Source organism: Toxotes jaculatrix, chromosome 7, assembly GCF_017976425.1.
Source record: "Toxotes jaculatrix isolate fToxJac2 chromosome 7, fToxJac2.pri, whole genome shotgun sequence".
Taxonomy (NCBI): Eukaryota; Metazoa; Chordata; class Actinopteri; family Toxotidae; genus Toxotes; species Toxotes jaculatrix.
Window position 1 is genome coordinate 28138691 of NC_054400.1, and position 21855 is coordinate 28160545.

Sequence of the window (21855 nt, forward strand, 5' to 3'; positions counted from 1 at the left end):
TCATGCACTGACTGAAGACCCGGGCCTTAATCCTCCCTGCTGGAGAGTCCATCAGCAACAATGAATCCTGAGCCTGTCAACCTCAGCTTTGCTGCTCTGAAGAAAAAAAAAAAGATCAGATCATCATATTCTACATATTACATCCTTATCAGTGTATGCAGGTATTATTGTTTGGCTTTCTGCTTTTGTTTGGCCATACAATACCTAAGATTTCAACAACAGTGTCAAAAACAAACAAAACAAAACAAAAAAAAAACTGGATGGACGGACAGAAGGGGTGAGATTTTGATTTCCAGACTGTCACACCCTATTTCCATAATAAAGAATGTATTATTGTATGTGTTATGAAATGAAATGAAATAAAGTCGGTCTGTTTCTGTGTAAAATCATTTATTTACATGTGAATGAGTAAATTCTGCCACCTTTTAAAATACGGAAGCATCTTCCAATTCACTTTTTGACTTTTGTCTCTTTTTAACAGTAACTGCCTATATTGAAATCATGTGTCGCACATACAGATATGGTAAAGGAAATTCAGAGTTTGATAAATACACTGTCTCCAAAGCACAAAGCAGGGATCACTCACCCAGATCAATCAGATGTTCTATTTTATTCAGTTTAAATGGTCCAATATGAGCGCAGGGGGAAAAACACACAGTCCTCTCATCAATGTCTCCTTCAGTGTGGAAGTGAGATTTGTAGTGCATGCACCCTGAAGAAGGCATAGAAGAACCACCCCCACCCCCTAGTGCCCATATTTGTCTGGTTAAACTGAATGAAAGAAAACATGTAATTGATTTGGGTGTGCCAACCCTTTCCTGTGCTTTGGACTTTGGATAAATGGATCACAGCCCCCCCTTCCCTTTTCTTTTTCTTTCTTTTTCTTTTTTTTTTTTTTTTACAGTCTTTTAAACATATGAGGATTTGGAGATAGCTGAGGAAATTGTTTCATTCATTTTATTTGCTATTAAATGTTCATTTCTGATCAACAAAGCAATGTTGGACAATTATGAAAGTGTTTTTTTTAAACGCATTTTCTCCCTGTCCAGTTATTTACAGTATCAAACAGGAGGTTTGATCTACATCGATGTAAACTATGAAAAATACGGTGGCATGAATTTATAGCTGTTTCCCATGTCACACACACACACACACACACACACACACACGGTAACACCTTGCGGGGAGCTTAAGGGAAGTGGATGTGCATATTAATAAGCCACTATAAACTCATAAATCATTTTGACTGTGGACACGCCCCCCTCCTCTCCTATTGGCTGCTGCACGCTTCATGTCGGCTGCGTCCCCTCTCGGTAATTTAAATAACCCCTTGCGCAATTTGATGAATAGTGTCGCTGTCAAAAGCGGTAGAGAAGCAGAAGAAGGTGTGTTGATAGACAGACAGCTGTGACAGAGAGGAGAGGAGGAGGAGGAGAAGCTGCGTCATGTCTCCTCTCCGCGGCTCCTTGTAGTTACCCCTGAGCGGAGCTGGATGTCGGGGAGAGTTTGCTCAACTGTTACCGTCTCCGTGTCCGTCCCGGGCTTCATGTTGTGTTGCTTTGCCTTCTTCTTCTCTTTTTTTTATTTTTGGATTTTTTTTTCTGGAGAGCCATGGAAAGCAGACCATGTCAAGTCTAAGAGCTGTTTCATAACTCTATTCGTGTCGAGGTTCTCGTGAATATTCTTCCATCTTATCAAACTTCAGCGCAGGAGGAAAACCTTTGGCTCGACAAGGTAACATGTCTCTTCTCTTTCCTCTTTTTCTTTTCCCTCCGCGCGCGCCTTTCTGAATAAAGCTTTTCCTTTAGCTTAGCATCACCTGGTGGTAAACAGCGTGTTAGTTAAGCTAAAAGAACGTATTGAGCTAAACATAGCAAATGCAGCGTATAAATACTTTTATTATGCTTCTTGTATTACATTTAGTATCATTACTGGCACTCTTCCAAAAGTCCCATTTGGTGACTTTGTAGCCCCCCTACCCCCCCCCCCACCCCCACATGCACGCGCTGGCGCATACACACACACGCGCACACACACACACACACACCAAAATACAGTAGTGACATAATGAATGTTAATGCTTGTTAGTCCATTCCCCCCATTATTTGTCAAACCAACAAGATTTCTTATGATGGAGGTAGAGAGAAGAAGATTCTTCTTTTTCCTGTACTTAGACATAGAGACATATTTTTGGAAATATTTCAGTTATTCTTTCTTGTATTGATCGTCCTGTGAGTGTGTAGGTCATCCTATCACAGATCTTAAAGTAAACATGTTTTCAATCAGTTGCAGTCATGCTGAAGCCCTGTTTGTTAGAGCAAGTCCAAAAAGGGCTGATGTGTGTGTGTGTGGTCGTTTTTTTTTTTTTTTTTTACAATTTATATGTGTCTGTACACACACCAGCTGTACTATAAATAAATAAATACCCAGCAATAGATTCAAATGAATATATTCTACCCAGAAATGATTCTTTTAAGGCTCATATATCGGGGGAGGAATGGTTGTTTGAGAAGTACACGAGTAGTTCTGCGATCTTGAAAAGGTGGTAAAGAGAATAGCTGGGTCTAGCCCTTACACCTCAGTCTCTATTCTGTATGTCCAGGAGCCTCTAAGGGCCCACATCACAACATGGTGAACAGCCAAGCGTCAGGCGTACCGCCGGCCCCCAGGTCATGTGCAGGATGTGGAGGGAAGATCGCCGACCGCTTCCTGCTCTTCTCCATGGAGCGCTACTGGCACACTCGCTGCCTCAAGTGCTCTTGCTGCCAAGCCCAGCTGGGGGACATTGGCACCACCTGCTACAGCAAAGGGGGCATGATTCTGTGTCGGAGCGACTACATCAGGTGAGAGGAAGGAAAAGGTGGTGCTGGAGGTGGAGGACGGAGAGAGGAAGCTGCTGGTTTTAGATTTTGGAGGCTGTACAGACTGAGCAGTCTGTGTTTTTGTGTTCGCAGACTGTTCGGGCACAGCGGGGCGTGCAGCGCCTGCGGCCAGTCGATTCCAGCCAACGAAATGGTAATGAGGGCACAGGGAAATGTTTACCACCTCAAGGTAAATCCCAAGCTCTCACATCAACGTGCTTTGTCTCCTGCTGCTTGTTTGACAGAAACATCTGAGATTTGGAGGGGGGAGACAGCGAGAGGGGAAATCTGTTCCCTTAGTACCAGCAGAGAAAGAAATTGTGCCCTCCATCTTTTTTTTTGTCTCACGCAGTCACTTTTAAACTTTGTCAGACACATATTTAAAGAGCTTTAAAGTGTTTTACAATACATTAGTGTGCAGTGTTTCATATTTTATTTAATATTTATCCACCCAGTTTCAGTTTCTCGTGGCACTCGCTAAATTTAGTTTCAGTTTTGGAGAAAAGAATGAGGTTGATTTAAGCTGATACGATGCCTGTATTGCATGAATTTGATCTCCTTTCATTTCTGCTCCTCTGCAGTGTTTCAGCTGTGCCACCTGTAGAAACAGACTGATGCCTGGCGATCGCTTCCATTACATCAACGGTACAATCTTCTGTGAGCACGACAGACCTGGCGCTGCCTTGCTCAACAGCCACCTGCCTCCACTTCAGAGCAACTCTGTGCTGACAGACCAGAAGGTAAATAAAAGGCTTGCTGACGTGACATTACAGAGCCATCTGTATTTACAGCAGAGTGTAAATTCACCTTACATGACTATCACTGTGCTCTAATGTGAATAATAAAAATCTGTTGATTCCCCTTGGGGAAAATGGCTGCCACAGCAGGACATGCTATTAATATGAAGAAAACGACAATGCGGGTAAAAGCAATGTGGGTAACAATGAGACTACAGAAAAATCAGAGGTGCTATTTTTAAAACATACAACCAACAGTGTTTACACCACAGCGTGTTAGTGCAGGAATGGAAAAAAATATATAGTAAGTGTTGGAAAAATAACAGTAGAAAGAAGAATAGAAAATACTCAAGACAGAAAAGGTACTTCACTTCAGAAGTGTAACAAGTCATTTACAGCACTGTAGCATCGTGTAATTTTACTGGTGTATTTACTGCACTACATTTATCTGAAGGCTGAGTCAGTAGTTGCTCTAGTATATATATATTTTTTTCTTAAAACCAAATCGTCAGCCTATAAAATACATTGTTCCAGACTGAACTACTGGACAGGAGGATGTCAGATAGTTTTAAATGAGCTCCATTTCACCCAGATACAACATTAAAATATGGCATACATGTTAATGCCTCAGTAATGCAGTATTTTGACATATTATAACATAAGCTGACAGACACTATTCTGCTGCATAATGAGCGCATTCACTTTGTTGTTAATTCTTGTTTACTTTTAGGTTAGTACCATTTTGAATGAAGGCTTTTTCATTGTAGTGGATTGTTTTTTTTTTTTAAATTCATTTCATGTGTTACTGAAACACTTCATCCACTACTGAAAAGTACAAGATTTTTGAAGAACTGAAATGCTGTTGACCTGAAAATATCTTTCATATTTGCTTTCATAAGCTGCTGACATTACACTGCTTTATAATTGAAAATTGTTTTCTGTCATGTTGTATTCTGTTTTTAGAGTTATTAATCCTTAAATAGCTTTTCACCAAATAGATTCCATTTGATTAGGTTACGAGGTTGACTCTGTAAGCTAAAATTAATTTGAATTTAAAATTCAAGAGAGCACTTCACTAAGAAGGAAACAGACAAACAAAAAAAAAAAAAACAGCCGTGGAGTTTTGTAGTCACACAGCCAGAGGGCCATACAGATGAATGTGTGTTGAGGGCAGCAACCCTAACCCTTGTCGTCCTCTCTGGTCTGCAGGTTTGCTGAGAGGCTGGAGCGCCGCGCGCTGCCCTCGCCTTTTTCTCCCGAGCTTCACGTCTCCTCGTTGCACCCTTCTTCTCCTGCTACTGTCACCGTTGTTGTGGATTCTCATCACCGCCTCGCCTCTCTTCCCCAGAGAGGACGCAGTTCTTCACCCGTCCGTCGCTGTATCAGAGACTTGATATACCGCATACAAAAAGTCACGTTTATGTTGTGTTCAATGTTAAAGTGGTCTGTGCGTCATGCAGAGACTTACAGTCTGTGTGGACTGCACTGGCTTTCAGGACTTAGAGAGAAAGCTCGAGGAAAAAAAAAAATTGACGATGAAAGCCAGCGCCAACTGGAAGAGGGAACAAAAGATGCTTGAATGAATGTTTGATGGACTGCTGTAAAATGGCTGTCAGAGCTTTGCTTATGCCATGTGGCATTATTTCCCCTGAGCGTCAGTGTTTTTAATGAACTCTTGATCTCTCTCTCTCTTGTATATGTTAATCTGAGATCTTACACGCTGAGGATTGAATGTAAAAATTGTGGGGTGTCAGACAAAATCCAGAGAATCTGAAAAAAAAAAAAAGTCCAGTCATAGGGAAACCTTCAGCCACAAACTTTTTTCAAGCACTCAAGGAAAACAGAAATCTAATATTCCTGTTATCTGTGACTGCTGAGATTTCAGAGGCCCTGCACAAAGAACAACTCAAATGATCCAGTGAACGTTTTGCTTTTTTTTTTTTTTTTTTTTTTCTGTGGAGTTTTATTTCTTTATCAGATTCCTGTTCAGTGTGTGGAGTTAACAAAAATCCTATTAAAATGATTTTCCTGTAACATGTCGCAGAGTGAGCTGAGGTCATTTTGAAGCCCCTTAGCAGCATTAGAGTGACACTGTATTCCATGGTACCTAGCATGGTGGATGTGGCTAACTCTCTCACTCTCCTTTGCCCTGTATGGCGAAAACATGCCTGATTACCCCGAGGAATGGAATTAGGAGGCTTGAGCTCTGACCATTTACAGAAGCAATTAAACATGAGCCCTGTATCTGTGCTCCTGGAGCTCCTGGGGGGCTGAACTTGGGGCATATCCCGTGGCTGACTGGCTCAGTGGCTGCCTGCCTGCCTGTCTCTAATAAAGCCTAATCTGAAAGCAGGCTAATTAAAGGGGAGTGGCCCCCTCTACATCCAGGGCATTTGAAACAATCTGATGTATTTACTGTTTACCATGTTCCAATTAAAGCTCCCACACAGCCTGGTTTGTTTCCCATCACAGCTCTTTGTTCTCTGCCACTCTGCGTGGCTTCTGAAAATTATTTTCCTGAGCTGCATCTAATTCGCTCTTACTCCGTGTGCCTTTTTAATGCTACGTAAAAGTCTCAACATACCATCAGAGCTTGGGAGTTAATCTTAGTGTGATAGCAGTGGTGGAGTATGCAGCGTGCAGGAAGCAGAAGATAGCATCTGCTCTACTTTCACACCTTGCCTGGGAGCATGGCAGCCATCAAACTTGCACCTTAATGCGCTTAGCTATTTCAAAACGTCCCACTTGTCATGGTAGGTGCTGATACTGCATCAATTATTTATTCCACGTCTGATCAAGAAGCGTCACGCAAATTCATTAACGTATGCAAATGATCACAATTACAATTATCTTTGTATCGTGATGGTGAAGAAATAAAACCTCGGCACATTCCGAGTCCCACTGCACCACAAGTTACACTTTGCATTCAAACTAATCAAGCCTCATCTGCCTTTTCCTAATTAGCCGGAACGTTTTCAGATGCCAATTAGCAGGTCTCATGAAAAGGCTCTTTGCCATGAGGCGATGTCTTTTATCAGAGCTTCTGCAGGTGTGTGGCTCACCATGTAGCCTGTGTCATAGGAAAGTGTTTATTCCTGCTAATTAATCATATTAACACATGCAGATGAGTGTAATTGCCTGAGCTCCTCCACCTCACACTGCGTGAAGACACAAGATGATGCCAGGATATTTTTACATGTTCATGATGAAGAGGAAGAGGACCGCCGAAGCCTCCCTCTTGCCCAGACGCTTCTGTGATATAGATCCAAGATGGCTGCCTTCCTTTAGCCCAGTTCCATTCTGATGCTGATCCGGTGGACTGTCTGCCAGAAGCTCTTCCTAACAACGGGGCCTCTCTGTGTGTGGAGATGCCAGACCAAGTGTTTGGAACCGGACAATGTGCTGGCGTCAGCTTACAAATCTCCACGACGGTCCAGTCTGCTTTGTGACGCCAGATGTGAACTAAAGTCTGAACTGCAGGAGAACACAGAGGCTCAGGTCCCATTTTGGTTGACGACCATTGTTAGGGATGTTTTAAAGATTGTCACTGTCACGTTATTGTGACTCCATCTTTAATGCTAAATGATCATGACTTTTTTTGAGCTGCACGTCCATGAAATTACTTGTCCACTGATACAAGCAACATACACTTACATCTTAGCTTGTACAGGCTAATCCAGCATCAGCAGTCATTTCACACTATAATCAAGCCTTTATTCTTGTTTTCTATATAATGTGGGATTCAGGAAACCACTCATAGCTCATGTATGTAATGTGCAAACTGTAAACTGTTCACCACAAATACCACACAATTAGCAAGCATTTGCCGCTTGGCCTCATCGCCGTCGTGAGAAATGTCACTGCTGCTGCCTCGTCCAAGTTCTCTGTTACATTTTTTTTCATTATGTCGCGCTGATACACGACGAGTAAATCAGAGCACATGAGGAAGTATTTTGGAGGACTCTGACGTGGGACATTAGGTATGTGACGCCCTCGCAGTTTGTGGCAGTGTACAATTAAAACCTTACAAATCTAAAATAGTTCTGTGTGCATTACATGGTCTGTTTAGACAAATGACAATCTCATTGCTTTTGAAATTTAACTTTAAATGTCATTTTTAAAATCTATTAGCAACAAAATTCCATCCACCTACTCCGTATGAGGGTAGAACCATAAAGAATAGAGCCATAGATCTAGACACAGATGTCTCAAAACCTAGGTAACTAAAAGTGGTAAATTTGGGTAAACTGATCCTTTAAGTAACTTTTGATGTGCAGTTTTCTGCACTCATCAGTTCAGCTGTGCTCTGTGCAGAGATTTGTGACCAGAGCAATCATCCTTATGGACTAAATTTGTCCGGGCTCTGTAGAACGCTGATGAAGTTTGACTTTCTGCCTGTCCAGCGTGATACATTTTATTGCTTGTGCTCTGTATATTCTAAACAATCTGGAAATGTAAAGTACATTACTTCCTGTATGAGGATTTTTCCATAAAAAGGCTCACACTGGGTGGTTAGAACAGCAGTGTAAACACTTTCTTGTACTCCATGCTGTACATTGTTTGCATCCATCATCAAATAAAGAATGTAAAAACAGATGTGCGCTCATATGAATATGTCACGGATCATTACTTTGAGTCAAGACTTTTGTATTTTAACTTGGATCCAATCACTTCAAAATGAGGTCCTAGTTTTTAAATAGATTTAAACACAGTCAACTGAAAACGTAGGCAGATGAGTTGAGAATGAAGGATGCCAGTGAGTTTGTACTACAGATGAATGCTGATAGACAGGTCTTGTCCACCCTTAGGCACTAAGCTCAGCGTAAGTACGTTTGCTGTAAAACCGCCATCTGGTTGTCAACATTTTCAAAATCCAAGCATGTAAACGCAATGGTGGTGTGTTGAAAGATGTCTGTGCTGACAATCCTTCTGAAAGCTGCCTGGGCTGCGAAAGCTATTTATGGTAGCCTCCAATCCCTGAGCACCAGATGATTGTCAAGAAGTAGCTACTACAGCTACCAACACGCACCTAATTTGTCATAACCATATTGTGTTAAATGTTCCGATGATTCCTGAGTCCTCTTTGAACTCGCTGAGGTCTCCGGTGCTGTGCTGCGTTCCCTGCATTGTATGGAGGGTGGGGGTTGAAACATGAGACACTGCTGGAACATGTAGGAAGTGAGGCATGTTGCAGCCATAACTCACTGCCTTCAGCATGGGAGTAGAGGAGCATAATGACAAAGAGAGTGACTTTACAACTCCAAGCCTCATGCAGGAATGTCAGGGAGGGGAGATGGAGAAAAGTTCTCCTGGCCAATCGGAACGCTTTGAATAATTAAAGTGATCGGCTTAATTAGCTCAATTACGTTAATTTGACCACGGAACACGGCCATATGGTGAAAGGAAACAAAAGAGGGGGGAACTAATTAAAAGTAAAATAATGAGGATTTTAATTAACTGGCTCCCCAGACAGCGGAGCGCAGGGATCAGGAGCCTGCTACCATAATTAAAGTGCTGTAACGCTGGCAACATCTCTCCTCTCTTTCTTATATCTGTGAGGGCTCTATCCATCTAATTAAATCTGTAAATAAATTAGCAACATTGAGGGTTCCTGCTTGACTTAACACCACCTGCAATCCACCCCACCCCCCCACCTTCCCAATAACACGCTCACCTTACTTTCAGCACACTGCGCCACCCATATGTAGGCAAAGGTTGAGCTAAGGTCTGTCATTAACAGAGGGATGTGAGTAGACGATTGTGTGTGTGTGTGTCTGTGTGTGTGCCTCTGTGCGTGTCTGTGTGTTTCACTCTATCATGTTTGTGCAGGCTGATGTTTGCTCCCTTTCATAACCCCAGATTCTGTTTTCAGGCTCTATCTGCTGGGAACACTGGCTGACACAGATCACAGGAGGCCAAAGCGGAGGTGACAGAGGCATCACCTCCATGTGTTGCACATGTTCAGGCTTCAACCAGCCGCCATGCATGTTCAATACGTGCCATCTGGGCTTCTGCGCTCCGTCCCCGATTCATTGTACCTCTCTGCTTTCTTCAGCCACACCTCTCGTGTGCTCTTTTCCCCTGGCCTTTTCCTCTCTCCCCCCCCCTCCCCCCCGTCACATACACAGCCACAGTCAACCTGCACAACCCCCCCCCACACACACCCCCCGCCCTGTGGAAGCAGGAGCTTTTTCATTAAAATGCACTCAGATTGACAAGAGACTTATTTGCATATTAAATTAACAAGCACTTAAGAGTTCTGAGCGAACTGTTACACTGCCAGCTCTGAGTAAATGAGGAGCGAGCAAGCGTTCGACTGTCATTACCCACGGCTGTCACTGTTGGACACGGTTGAGGAATGGTGTGTTCAGAGATAGAGAGACACGCAGAGACAGATAAATGTGACAGAGTCAACAAATGTATCGCCTCTTCCACCTCTGCTGTCCCAACTATAGTTAGAATGATGCATTGGTTTGATGATAATAAATGGTTTTTCATTACAATCAGTCACTTTAATCCATATGATGGAGTTATTACAGAACTGATCAGTTATACACTGGTAGTCTTTGGAAAAGACCCTAACCTGATAATAATGAGCCATTTAGATCAAACTTCACACATGTATGGAGCAGTGGGAGTGATGGCAGTATTGTCACGGCAGTAGCAGCAGTACTTTAAGTAAATCAATGAGTAAAAAAACCAGTCCTCTATGATTTCATCTATAACTAGGTCACAAAAGCTTTGATGCTGCTGTTCTAAACACCTGAGCCCCGATCTGCAAAGACAGTTTCACGTGTTCATGTTCAAGTCCAAGAAATTTTGGATTAAATAAAAGTATTGCTTCATGCACAAATGTTGTAAATGAAAAAAAAAAGTGCCACACCTGCATTACCTGAATTTTTTGACCACTTGGGGGGGGAGCACAAAAAGCTTGTTTACACAACACTGACACTATAAAGTTTTCATGGCGTTAGCAAACAGTTGCTTATTACACATCCAGCAGGCACGGAGCAACATTAGCACTCATTTGATGTTGCGTTTCTAACCAGCTAATCGATGTATGGCCAGTGTTCCTTCTCTTTTTGCTCTGTGTTTGGTCTCCACCAACTGATAAAATGACAATCAGAGAGATCATAGCAATCAATCAAACTCAAAAACAACAGTGCTGCTGGAAATAACACTGATGAGAGTGGAGTTCCCCTCAGCAACTCCTTTCACATTACATGTAGTTATTTGATCAACCGACACAAAAGTGTTTAATGCAGCTTTAAATACTATTTTACTTTAAATCAGAAGTACCTTCAAATAACTCACTGTTGTACAAATCCTGTTCCTGTGTTTTAGAATTTATGAAGGCATTTTATAATCCTTCCAGGCAGCCAGCGATTTCCATCCATTTCGATTTGGGATGAAAATCAATTAGCAGACTCTTCAAACTTGCTGGAGCTGTGGAATCAGTAAACATCAGATCATTCATATGGCATTAATATTTGTCAGTGTTACTCAATCACTGCACGATAGCACAGTGCAGACCTTTCAAATCAATCTATGATTAAACTGCATTATCACATCATAATAATGTGTCACTGACGAGCTAATGTGGACTCCATGTTCACGTTGATGGATTACGCAACTGAAGCCAACCTTCAACAGTCTTACTGATGCTATTGATTTTCATACCACATGGAAATGGAAACAGAAGGATTTCTGAAACAGTGGGAAATATGCGTATGAAGAAGTATAGAGGGCTTGTAGTTAAGGAGATAAAACCTGCAGACACAATGGAAATACTCCCAGTACAGACCCTAAGAACCCAAAGCAAAACCTTTTTCAGAAGCAGAGATGAATCAAAATCTGCCTTTTTGAACTTTTCAGGCAGTGTTGATCGATGTTGATCGAGCAGCAATCTCAACATTTTACCACTTAACCAACACTCGCTCCACTTATCAGCTATCAGTAGCATCAAAATATAAATCTTCATCTGTCCTCACAAAGCACTGTCACTCTTTAATCTGAGCACATTAAAAAGGTTGCACCTCCACTCTGTGTGATAGCGATGACAACGTTTCCCAACAGTGCTCTTTGTCGGGCGAGCACACAGGGGTGTTGTATCAATACCAACCTTAGCAAGCTGTGGGAGAAACTCGAGGGAGGGCTTCTCACCGCAGAGACTCGCAGACAGCTGCAGAGCAACAGCATAAGGCTGTTTGTAAAGTGATTCAAGCACCAGCTTACACCCCTTTTCCCTAAAGTGTTGGGGGGGGGGGGGGCGGGGGGGGACACAGCGCCACCTCAATATCAGACTGCAAAACATAAGGAGGGTTGATTGTGAGACTGTGAGTTTGCAGTGCTGGTACTGAACCGTTCAGACAGGAGTTTAACCTATCTCATGGAATATGGTAATGGTTTTCAGTGCAATGTCATCTGTTTTAAGAAACTTGGTTTACGATGGAAACAAGTGCTTAACAGAGCGGGCCCTCCTCAGCAGGGCTCCGGCTCTGTGAGAGAAGCTGCCAAACATCTTCAGTCACTTCCTGCAAATCACTAAGAAACTTTCACAAACTTGTCTCCGCTTTGTTTTTGAGTTTGATTGATTGCTATGATCTCTCTGACTGTCATTTTATTATGTGTCCATTTTATTACTGTTCTTTATCACTAGATCATTTTATCATTGCACTTTTATCACTCTTTCATTTTGGTTTATTGCTTTTACTTGTATGGAATTCAGCAACTTTGTCTCAAAATAAAGTTTTATAAATAAAGATATTTTCAGTATAATGTGGTGGAAAACAAGGGGAATTATCTGAAGCTGCAGAACATATTTCCACTGTAATTCACTGTTTATTGCCATATACTGATGGTTTGAATTGCATTTGTAGCCTTAATGAAAGTTATTTGTTCTCATGTATATAGTGTCTCTTGATGCAATAGAGAAATCTAACCTTTATTTAGAGTTGTGAACGATCAAGGTAAAAGGGGAGAAATGAAATGCAGGACTTGTTTATACTCTTCATTTTTATTTGATTCATTATTCTTCAGGAGGAAGGAGACAGGAAGTGCACTGATTTATCAGACTGATACTGAAACATGCTATGAGATTACAATCAAATGAGGTTAGGAGACCAATGTCAGACCTATAAGAGAACTCTGGGTAGCATTTAGGGTCACTACCTCACACCATAAAAAACAAAACAAACAAAAAAAACCCTGATGGCATCTGTTAGTTCAAACTTCATATTAAGGTTGTATTGGTGCAGAGGGGGCATCAACAAAGAGTGTGACTTTGACACGTGAGGCTGCTGTTTGATGCCCATTTCATTTCCACAGTCACTGTTCGTTTCTCTCAACCATGTCCGTGACTATCGCCTGCTGAAATGACACTCCCAGGACAGTGTGTTTTCTTCGTTTAAAGGGTTAGTTTAGAGCTCATGAGGGTGGATATAATTTTTTTGTGTGTGTTGTTCAAAGCACTGAAAAACACACATTTAAAATATTTATTGGGGAAATGTCTTTCCAGAAACAGTGTTCCAGTTACTCCCATACTGTTTCAGATACTCCACAGGACTCGCTGTCAACAGCTTTCGTGGGAGAGTCAGTTTCTTCCAGCGTGAGAACAGTTTGAGAGCAACAAGCCCCATTGTTCTGTGGTGGAGCCAGAAATTTCAAAGAATTTCAAAGTAATTTGCAGGAACTGACCCTTTAAAAATCAGACGCTTCAGTAGAAGATGCATCGTGGCTCAGGCCTTCTGAGCCTCAGAGGAATCCGTTTAACTGAGGACTGAATCACAGATCCTGAACTCATTTGTAAACTGGCACATTCTGTCCAAAATCATTAGTATCAGTGCTCAAATGCTCATATTCTAGTAGAAGCCTGATAGAAACTGCAAAGTGTAATTCCCGTAGACATTTCCCTGACTCTTCTCAGGTCCTCCTCTGTAATAGGAGTTCTTTTTTTTTTTTTTTTCCAGGTGGAGTCACAGTCTTGCCCAGCAGTGCCGCCGCTGAGCATCACCTTCATCATTAGAGGAGGAACCGCCAAACTGTTGTCAGATGAGCGTCTGGGGATCAAGCTCCCCTGCTTGTCTTGAGACAGTTTTTACGATAGGAGAGCTGGGAAAGGCCAGGCCCTCATCAACCCCCCACTCCACCAAACCAGGTGGAACACACGTGCGTTCATTAGCGCCCTTTAATGAGGAGCAGATGCAACAATGCCGCCTCTCACTCTCTTGCTCTCACACACACAAAGAGCTGCGCGTGAAGGCAGATACACACACACACACATTCTGAAAATACACAGATACTCCTGCTAATGTTATGGAAGGTCATGGATGTAATGTTAATGTGTATTTATATTCATGTACACACACACACACACACACACACACACACACACACACAAACTGGCAGGCATTCACACAGACAGACGTTCTGACTTTAAAATAAATAGATCCTCACACATGAAAATATGCACTGAATGTGTGTGTGTGTGCATGTACTCCTACACACACCCCTTCCCACACATTGGCCTATTCATTCAGTCCTATTGAGGGACGGGGGACGGGGGGGGGGTCGTTCACAGCTCAGACGTGTGGGCCTCATTTGTCCAATTTAGATGAATGACTGAGATCATATATCATTCCCCTTATGTCAGACTATTTTTATCTTGGAGGAAGTCAATGCGAGCGAGCCGAAGCCAGAAAAATGTCCCATCTGTGGATTTTGGGTTGAGCTGTTACTGGTGTAAAAGCCTGAACTTCTAATCTTTGACAACAAAAGCAGAAAGGAGGTTCAGTGTCTTGCTGGAGGGAACATGCACAAACTGCTGATGGGCATATTGCCCGTTCCTGTTATCACTTAATGTCAGAGCAGCCTCTTTAAGCCTGGGGTTAAATTCACTTAATCCCATTCTGGAAAAGTCCATGCTTTGAATATTTGCTAAAGCCAATAAAGCTAAAATTTTTGAGACGAAAAAGCATTAGCTGCAAAGTATTAGCTGTACATACACAATCTGATCAGCTATTATATGGCTCACTTAAATTTACTTAGTTTAATGAAATAGTTTAATATTTTCAGATTTCAGAGAGTGCTGGCCTTTAAGGGTCAAAGCTGGGGTCCAGCTGGGAGTACATCACCGTTGGTGTTAACCAGTGGCGAAGTCTGTTAGAGGGCGGAGTACATATGAAATAGAAATAGTAATTACTGGACATAACTCCAGTTCTATGAGTACCCAGCTGGCCTTTTTTTTTATTCTAGCTGCTGAGTTCCAAAGGGAGACGAGCAGCATATGTGTTGGGGTTTTATAGGGGACCACAGTGTGTGGTCAATACCCCCTGATTGAGCAGTGAGTGCAAAGATCTGTCTCCGAGGCGAAGCCCCGAAGGGGTGAACCAATAACCTGTTAGAGGGCAACGAACGCACTCATAGAACTGGGGTTATGTATAGTAACTATTGTGTTCTACGTGAACAACATCCAGGCCCAGTGACTGTCCTGTTGTCACAGTGAGGTTGTTAGGTTTGGTACCATGTTTGCTGCACAGAGACCAAAGCCTATGCTCACCAAGCTCCGCTAAAGCTGGAGACGCTTGGAGGTACTACAGAGGCAGTTCCAGCAACTCAGCAACATATTTTCAATTTTACTGTTCTGTTTGCTTTAAACAAATGAGATGCATGTTAATTAGTGAGGTTTTAGAGAGAGCCAGGCTGTTTCCAGTGTTTACACTAAGCTAGGCTAACCATGTCCTGACTCCAGCTCTGTGCTTAACACACAGCCATTAGATTGATAATGATCTTCTCATTTCACTCTTGGAAAGAAAGCAAATAATCACATTTCCCAAAATGCTGAAATATGTCTTTAAAGGTAACACTGCTCCTGAGTTTTAGATTTGTCTTCTGAAGACAAACAACTACAAGGTGACATCTCATTAGCTACATTTCGTTATTTCGATATTCAACCAGCATTTGAAAGAGTTTCATGTCAGACAGTTATCTCATCCTATAGACCAGCTTGCATCTGGAACATGGAAATCATTATTAATACACAGCAAATGCAGTGACCACACTGTTACAGGCATAAGCCTTCTCTTAACACATCTGCCTTCTAAACAAGTTGGTTGTTTTGTCTAGAATTCCTCGCCACGTGAGTTTTCCAACCCCGACTGCTTTCTACTAGAGGGCCAGGCTTTAAAGCCACTATCCCCTTATTGCCCATTAAAGTTAACTCACAACATCCCAGCCTTCTTCACTAATTGAGGCCTCTGAACTGGGGGAGCAGGTGGGGTTTCCAACTGCCACGTTGAGTTTAGACTCAGCATGGGGCTGCAGACACCCTGGACTAAGCTAGCTGAAGAATTCGTAAAATGTTGTAGGAGAAGTAATATATAAGACGCATACATTAGAGATGTTAATACATGCAGAGCCAATGTTAGCAGACCCCGTTGTGACATCAGCAGAAATAATGTGTCAGAGGTTTTAGTGTCTGCATTGCTTGTTCAAGCAAATGTGTTCCAGGGTAGGTCATTTCAAATAAAATGACCTTCTGCTGCAAACAGAATGGATCTTGATAACATATTACAGACATCCTTGTCCGCCTAAAAGCATTCCTAGCTAGAAATTACTTCCTTGTTATGTTTACATTGCCATCATTTTGATATCTGGCCACAAATTCTCAAACACCAGGCACGTTAATGAAGGTATAACCTTAGCAGCTTTCAAGTTCACAGTGAATTTCATAACTTAACACCATTTTGTCAACTGGGGACCAGTTAGTAAGCTGACACTCACTTGGTGTTTTATGATTGCCAAGCAGGAAATCACATTTAGAAATGTGTTTCATTATATAACAAAGCAGTGTGATAGTGTATAGGCTGAAAATAGAAGCGTGATGAGGGGAATCAGCAGACAGTGTTGAGCAGCAGTGATAGCCCAAAGCCAACGTACTGTAAGTGGGTTTTTGACGCCTGTGTTGCCTGTTACAGTCACCGTCTTAGTCTAGACAGTTTGTATCAACATTTTTGAAGCCAAGTATAAGTCAGCACATCTTTCCTGAACCGCCAGTGGCGGAGGGAACTCTCAAAGATGGCGAGCGGCAACGGGGATTCTGGTGGAAGAACTAAGAAACATATGGATGGACACTGGATCTGCTCTGACTGAAATCAACAATATAAAAAAAACCCAAAAGAAAACAAAAAACAAAAGCAAATAAAAAAGAAAGGGCATACTGAGGATGTTGTGGTGGTGGAGGCAGTGTCAGGTTATGACGGCCATGCTGTACACCTGTATGAGTATGATTGGACATTACTCGTCAGATGATCGCCACACAGCTGTGAAGGAGCCTGTAATGCATGAACGAGCAGCTGCTAATACAAGAGTGATTTCAGTGCTATGCCTGAGCTAACACTCGACTTTCTTCTGTTGTTTTCTCCCACTTTCTCTTTCCTCTGTCTGTTCATGAAGCACAGATATGTGAACATTATCTACTGATGTTGAAACATTTTCAACTCGCTCGCACACATCTTTGCCTCACTTGTTGCCACCTCGGGCAAATTTGCATCTACATGTAATTGCGGCCACTCAGGTCTTTCAGTTGAAATTGTATGAGGTTGCACCACCTTTAAAAATCCCCTCTGTGTTATATGAACACAGTCGGATGTAGTTCATTTCACTAATCAACACACACCTTACATATGACAGAAGCAGACCACTTATCAGACACACTGATGGCGGGTCGAGTGCCACAGGCATTTTGCCCTTTGTAAAATAAATATCACTTAAAAGTGTCCTTTGGTTGATGAGTCTGACCTCATTCGTTTGATTACACATCTGATGCAGGATAACTTAGCGCTCTACCTACAACCTAAAACCCCTCAACCACAATCTATACAGTACTGAAGAGCCAAGTGCAAGCAGAGGAATATGCTGATCAGAAGAGGTGCAGCAGAAATGTCAGTGTGTGGTCTGTCCGTGTGTGTGTGAGGTTTGGCATTTCAGACAGAAATATCATTGCAGAGCAGGGTGAGAGGTGTGCAGCACTGATTCAGAGACGGTGGTTGTGTGTGTGTGTGTGTGTGTGTGTGTGTTTTCATTCTCACCCTGACAGTGGTGGACTGTGGCTTTCCAGACTCAAGCAGGGCCCTGCTGCCAGACAATAATGGGTGAGATGCTGGGATGCAGGCTAGGGGTTCAAGTCCCCGTGGCTCTGTTGGGTGCCTGGTTCTCGGTCCCCGGCTTGATAAGCGGCGTCGCTTCTGCCCTTCTCGGTAGAACCTCCCCTGGTTGGAAATGCCAGCGCAGGGCCGAGGGCACCGCTCGCCCAACGCAGCCTCACCTCGATGAACCACAGGGCACCTATGCTTCTTATCAGCACCCATACACCTGCACAGCCTCTACAATAGGAGGCCACGGATGTGTGTCTGTGTGGTGGTAGTTGGGGTGGGGGAGGGGCAAACAGATGGACAGACAGAAGAAGGGCTGGTAGACTAGGTGGCCCCTCTCTGGTTTGGTGAACCTGGGTGCATGAAGGAGCGCATCATTTGTGCAAAAAGAAAAAAAAGAACTAAAAAACCAAACAGAGCTGACAGTTTGAGGTTTGTCGAGTCAGTGTGCCTCTGACTGTATCTGCTGTTGAACTGAACTTTTCTATTCACAGTGGAGGTTAGCAAAGGTGCTGCTAGATAAGAGATCAGGCCAACAGCCCTCCACCAATCTCTGGCTCCATCTTTTGCTCTGTTTGCTTATTCTGCTGGTCGTGACCTCAGAAATAGGAGGGAGCTGAAACAGAGCACCGTTTCTGGGATGGTGGGTGAAAGCTATGATGGATTTTTGTAATAAAGCAAGCGTGTAGTTGTCGCTGTCTGTTAGGCCTGGAAGATTTACACTGTAATGGTCTGTGCAACCACTCTGTTGCCTCGAGGAGGTTAAGTTGATCTATTTTGGATTTAAGTGGGCAGCTAAATGCCTCTTTGCATCTGTGTGTATGTATGCACACAAGCATGGCTTTGAGTGTATACTGGGCTACACAATTTTGTGTGTGTTTTATATAATTGCGTAAGCCAATGAGGAACTGATAAGCTGAGTGGAGCCAGACAGCAGACACTTAAAGATGTCTGCATTGATAATAAAGGCAGAGTTTAGTATAGCAACCTTTCCTCCAATCCTCCAAACACACACACACACGAAACACTCATTGTACTACAGTGTCTCCTACAGTGAACTGTATACACAGTTGCATGTTTCTGAATAAACATTCCTTCAAGGCAGCAGGTAAACAGTTTAATCTCATCACTGCTGGGATGGCAGGTAAAGCTCAGGTTGAGTCCCGGTGCGTGTGATATTATCAGGACACCATTTTGTTGTCATAACCATCCGAGAGCCGGTGCTGCATTCTTGCGCTCTGGCGACCACAGACTGAAGAGGAAAATTTATCTCTTCCTTCCAGTTTAATGTAAATCTCCATATTGGGAGAGGAAATCTAAACACATGAATGTCTGTGGAGCCTCTGCTCTGGTTGTGGGAGATCAAAGCGCAGGACAGACAGTGTGGAAGAGGGCTTATCTAACCACCGGGGCAAGAGGTCAGTAAGCTTAAAACAGCTATGATCTCAGTGCTCGTTGAAATGAATCCTCCATGGCCGCGCTCTGTGCGACTACGGCCTTGAAAGAAACTGGCTTCAGAGAGGAGGTTAAAAGCTAATTGATTTCATGTTGTCATGAATGCACGAATCGTGTCTCCGTCTGTGCATGCGAACGTGTGTATCTGAGCACAAGGACGTTACTAGTGCCTGTGAGTGTGCGTGCAGCGCGTCTCTCGTCTCTCGCCCCCCCACCCCATCCCTCCTGTCTGTGTTTTTGAACTTGGAGATGAAGCCATCTGCACTGCTCTCTGGAGACACCGGGCTCCCTCGTCTCCTCATCTCTCCTCCATTTTCTGCTCCCGCTGTAATGGGAAAATTGCTCTGTCTTTCCGCTCTAGTTGGGATTGGCAGCCTTGATAAGCATTGCAGGGACAATTAGAGGTAGGAGTTTTCATTGAGAGGCTTTCAAACGACGCTGGGCTGTCATTGGTTGCTGATACCCCTTGGGACATACCATTGCGCTGAACATGACTCCCTCCTCAGTGAGAAAACACCCCGCTCAGAGGTAAAGTCCAGCCAGTGTTTGGGTGCAGCAACATCTTCCCCTAAGAAACACAGTTTTTCCATAGTTGTAATTGCATTGATCTGAACAGCCTTCACTTTCAGCATGTGCTCAGACAATAGATGTGTGCTGCAGCTGGTCTTATTCCTTTTTGTGGCTTTTCATGTAGTCGTGTTGTAATGCCAGTTGCACACAATACAGACAACAAAAAGACTTTTTTTTTTTCACTGAGTCTTGGCTTTGTTTGGATGTATATGATGAGCCTGTCGTTATCTCAGCAGGCTCCAACCAACACAGCTTTACCTTACCTTTCCCTTCTCCCAGAGATGTGGATGAATTAGGGAAATATCTCGCTGTGCTGCAGTCCCTCAACTAATTACTGTTAAAAGGTCTGATATGACTTGGAGGCAGGCAGGCAGTGAGAAGCTGAAGCTCATGGGCAGGCAGAAATATGAAGGTGTGGAAGGGGCTGGGGGCATTGTTTATGAGCTAAGTGAAGTGGACCATCACAGAGGGAGTCAAGCAAAGGCCAAGTAAGTGATGGAGGGAACGATTAGAGGAGAGTGAGGGTGGGATGAAAGAGGGGGGAGGCAAGAGCAACATTCCTGCGTAGGACTCAACCCCCCCCTTTCAGTAACAGGACACTCTCAGTGAGGGCGTCACATGACAAAAGCCCAGAGCCTGTTAGAAACAGCCCTGCTACCATTGCTTTTTGTGTTTTCCTTCCTGTTCGGTGTTAAAGCTGGAAGTGCCAAGTATTCACATCTGCTACTAGTGTGCGTAGTTTTCAGCCCTTTTCCAAATCTGAGCAATGATTCAGTCACACAGCGCAGCACAGATAATCGTCAGCATTCCCAAGAGCTATTCATCACGCTCTGCCACCGTTCCAGTTCTCAGGACCGGGTCTCCAATTTCCTCACGCATCTGGGGTCAAACAAACATCAAAACCCCAACTTAGTAGCCGCCAGGTTTCTCTTGAGCTCAGATAAAAGCTGTAATAATAACAACGCTAGGTGAGTCAGTGGTGCTCCATTCACAGCACACTGCTAATTGGCCATAAATGAGCCCATCTGGTTTGATTTGCTGTTCGGTGAGGCAGCAGGATAGCAGCTCCCTCCCAGCTAAGCTCCCTTAGCTGCCTGCTCAGCCCACGGCCCTGCTATCACCCAGGACCACCTAAGCTGAACTCATAACATGAAACCTAAACTACACCTCTCTACTCCAGCACATAAAAAAAAAAAACTGTAAGTGCAGCTTATTCCTAAGCCAGCCCTTAATGGCTGCATTATAAATAAACCCTTGGCTAAGGCCTTCATTTGAGCAGCTGCATGCAACATTCATGCCTATGATTAGGAAAATTAAATGCTGAAGTGAAACTTCAGACGCAACCTGAGGACAGATAGAGTGCTGCAGTCAGGAAGGTGCAACGTGATGGAGCAGGGATGACAGTGTTGCTGAATGGAAGCATGACTGTTCAGCCAGGTGCTGATATTTGTCTTCTAGCTGAATGTTGTGGGTGGAGGCGGCTGGTGTGTGTGTGGGGTGAGAAGGCATGGGCTGAGTCAGAGACTTCACCCAAATTAAAAAAAGAAGAAAAAAAAAACCCATCCTTGCACAGGGGTGCTGATTCTAAGATCTGTGATTGATAAGGGGCCCTAAAAAATTATTTCAACATTAGGTTTATTTTTTTTTAAATATACAATTAATTTGTCAGCCTTGAATGTTTTCTGTATAATATACTAATAAAGCTAATGGTATCTTTTCTTGTTTTTGTCAAAAAGTAAACATCCAGAGAGCCTCTGTGCACACTGGACTATGTTTCATACAGAGCTTCTTATGGAGGGTATCAGTCTTGGATTAAATAGTGAATTCCACTGTTTACACAAAGCTGCATGCATGTCTGCACAATCTTATATTTTTCGGGCAGCATGGCCTATCTATGGTGTGTTGGGGCCTGATGTGATATCTTTTCATGGGGCCCAAAATCCCAGGCAGCACCCCTGGCCTGTTTTTGTGATATGATAGTAAGATGAATCTAAGTCCAAACTTCGGTTGCTTTTTAACTTTGGTTTGAGCTTCACTAAAGGGAAATATCTGGTTCTTTAGCTGCTAAATGCTCCACTTTTT

The 21855-nt window shown here is 43.2% G+C and overlaps 1 protein-coding gene across 1 annotated transcript; it reads left to right on the plus strand.

Moving 5' to 3' along the window:
* Positions 1-1348: 1348 nt before the first annotated feature.
* Positions 1349-5624, plus strand: si:dkey-90l8.3 (LIM domain transcription factor LMO4-B). The gene is made up of 5 exons (XM_041043044.1): positions 1349-1734; positions 2603-2843; positions 2955-3051; positions 3443-3601; positions 4808-5624. Exons 2-5 carry the CDS (start codon positions 2629-2631, stop codon positions 4814-4816), a joined length of 480 nt encoding a protein of 159 aa, XP_040898978.1. The 5' UTR covers positions 1349-1734; positions 2603-2628; the 3' UTR covers positions 4817-5624.
* The last annotated feature ends 16231 nt before the right edge of the window (positions 5625-21855 follow it).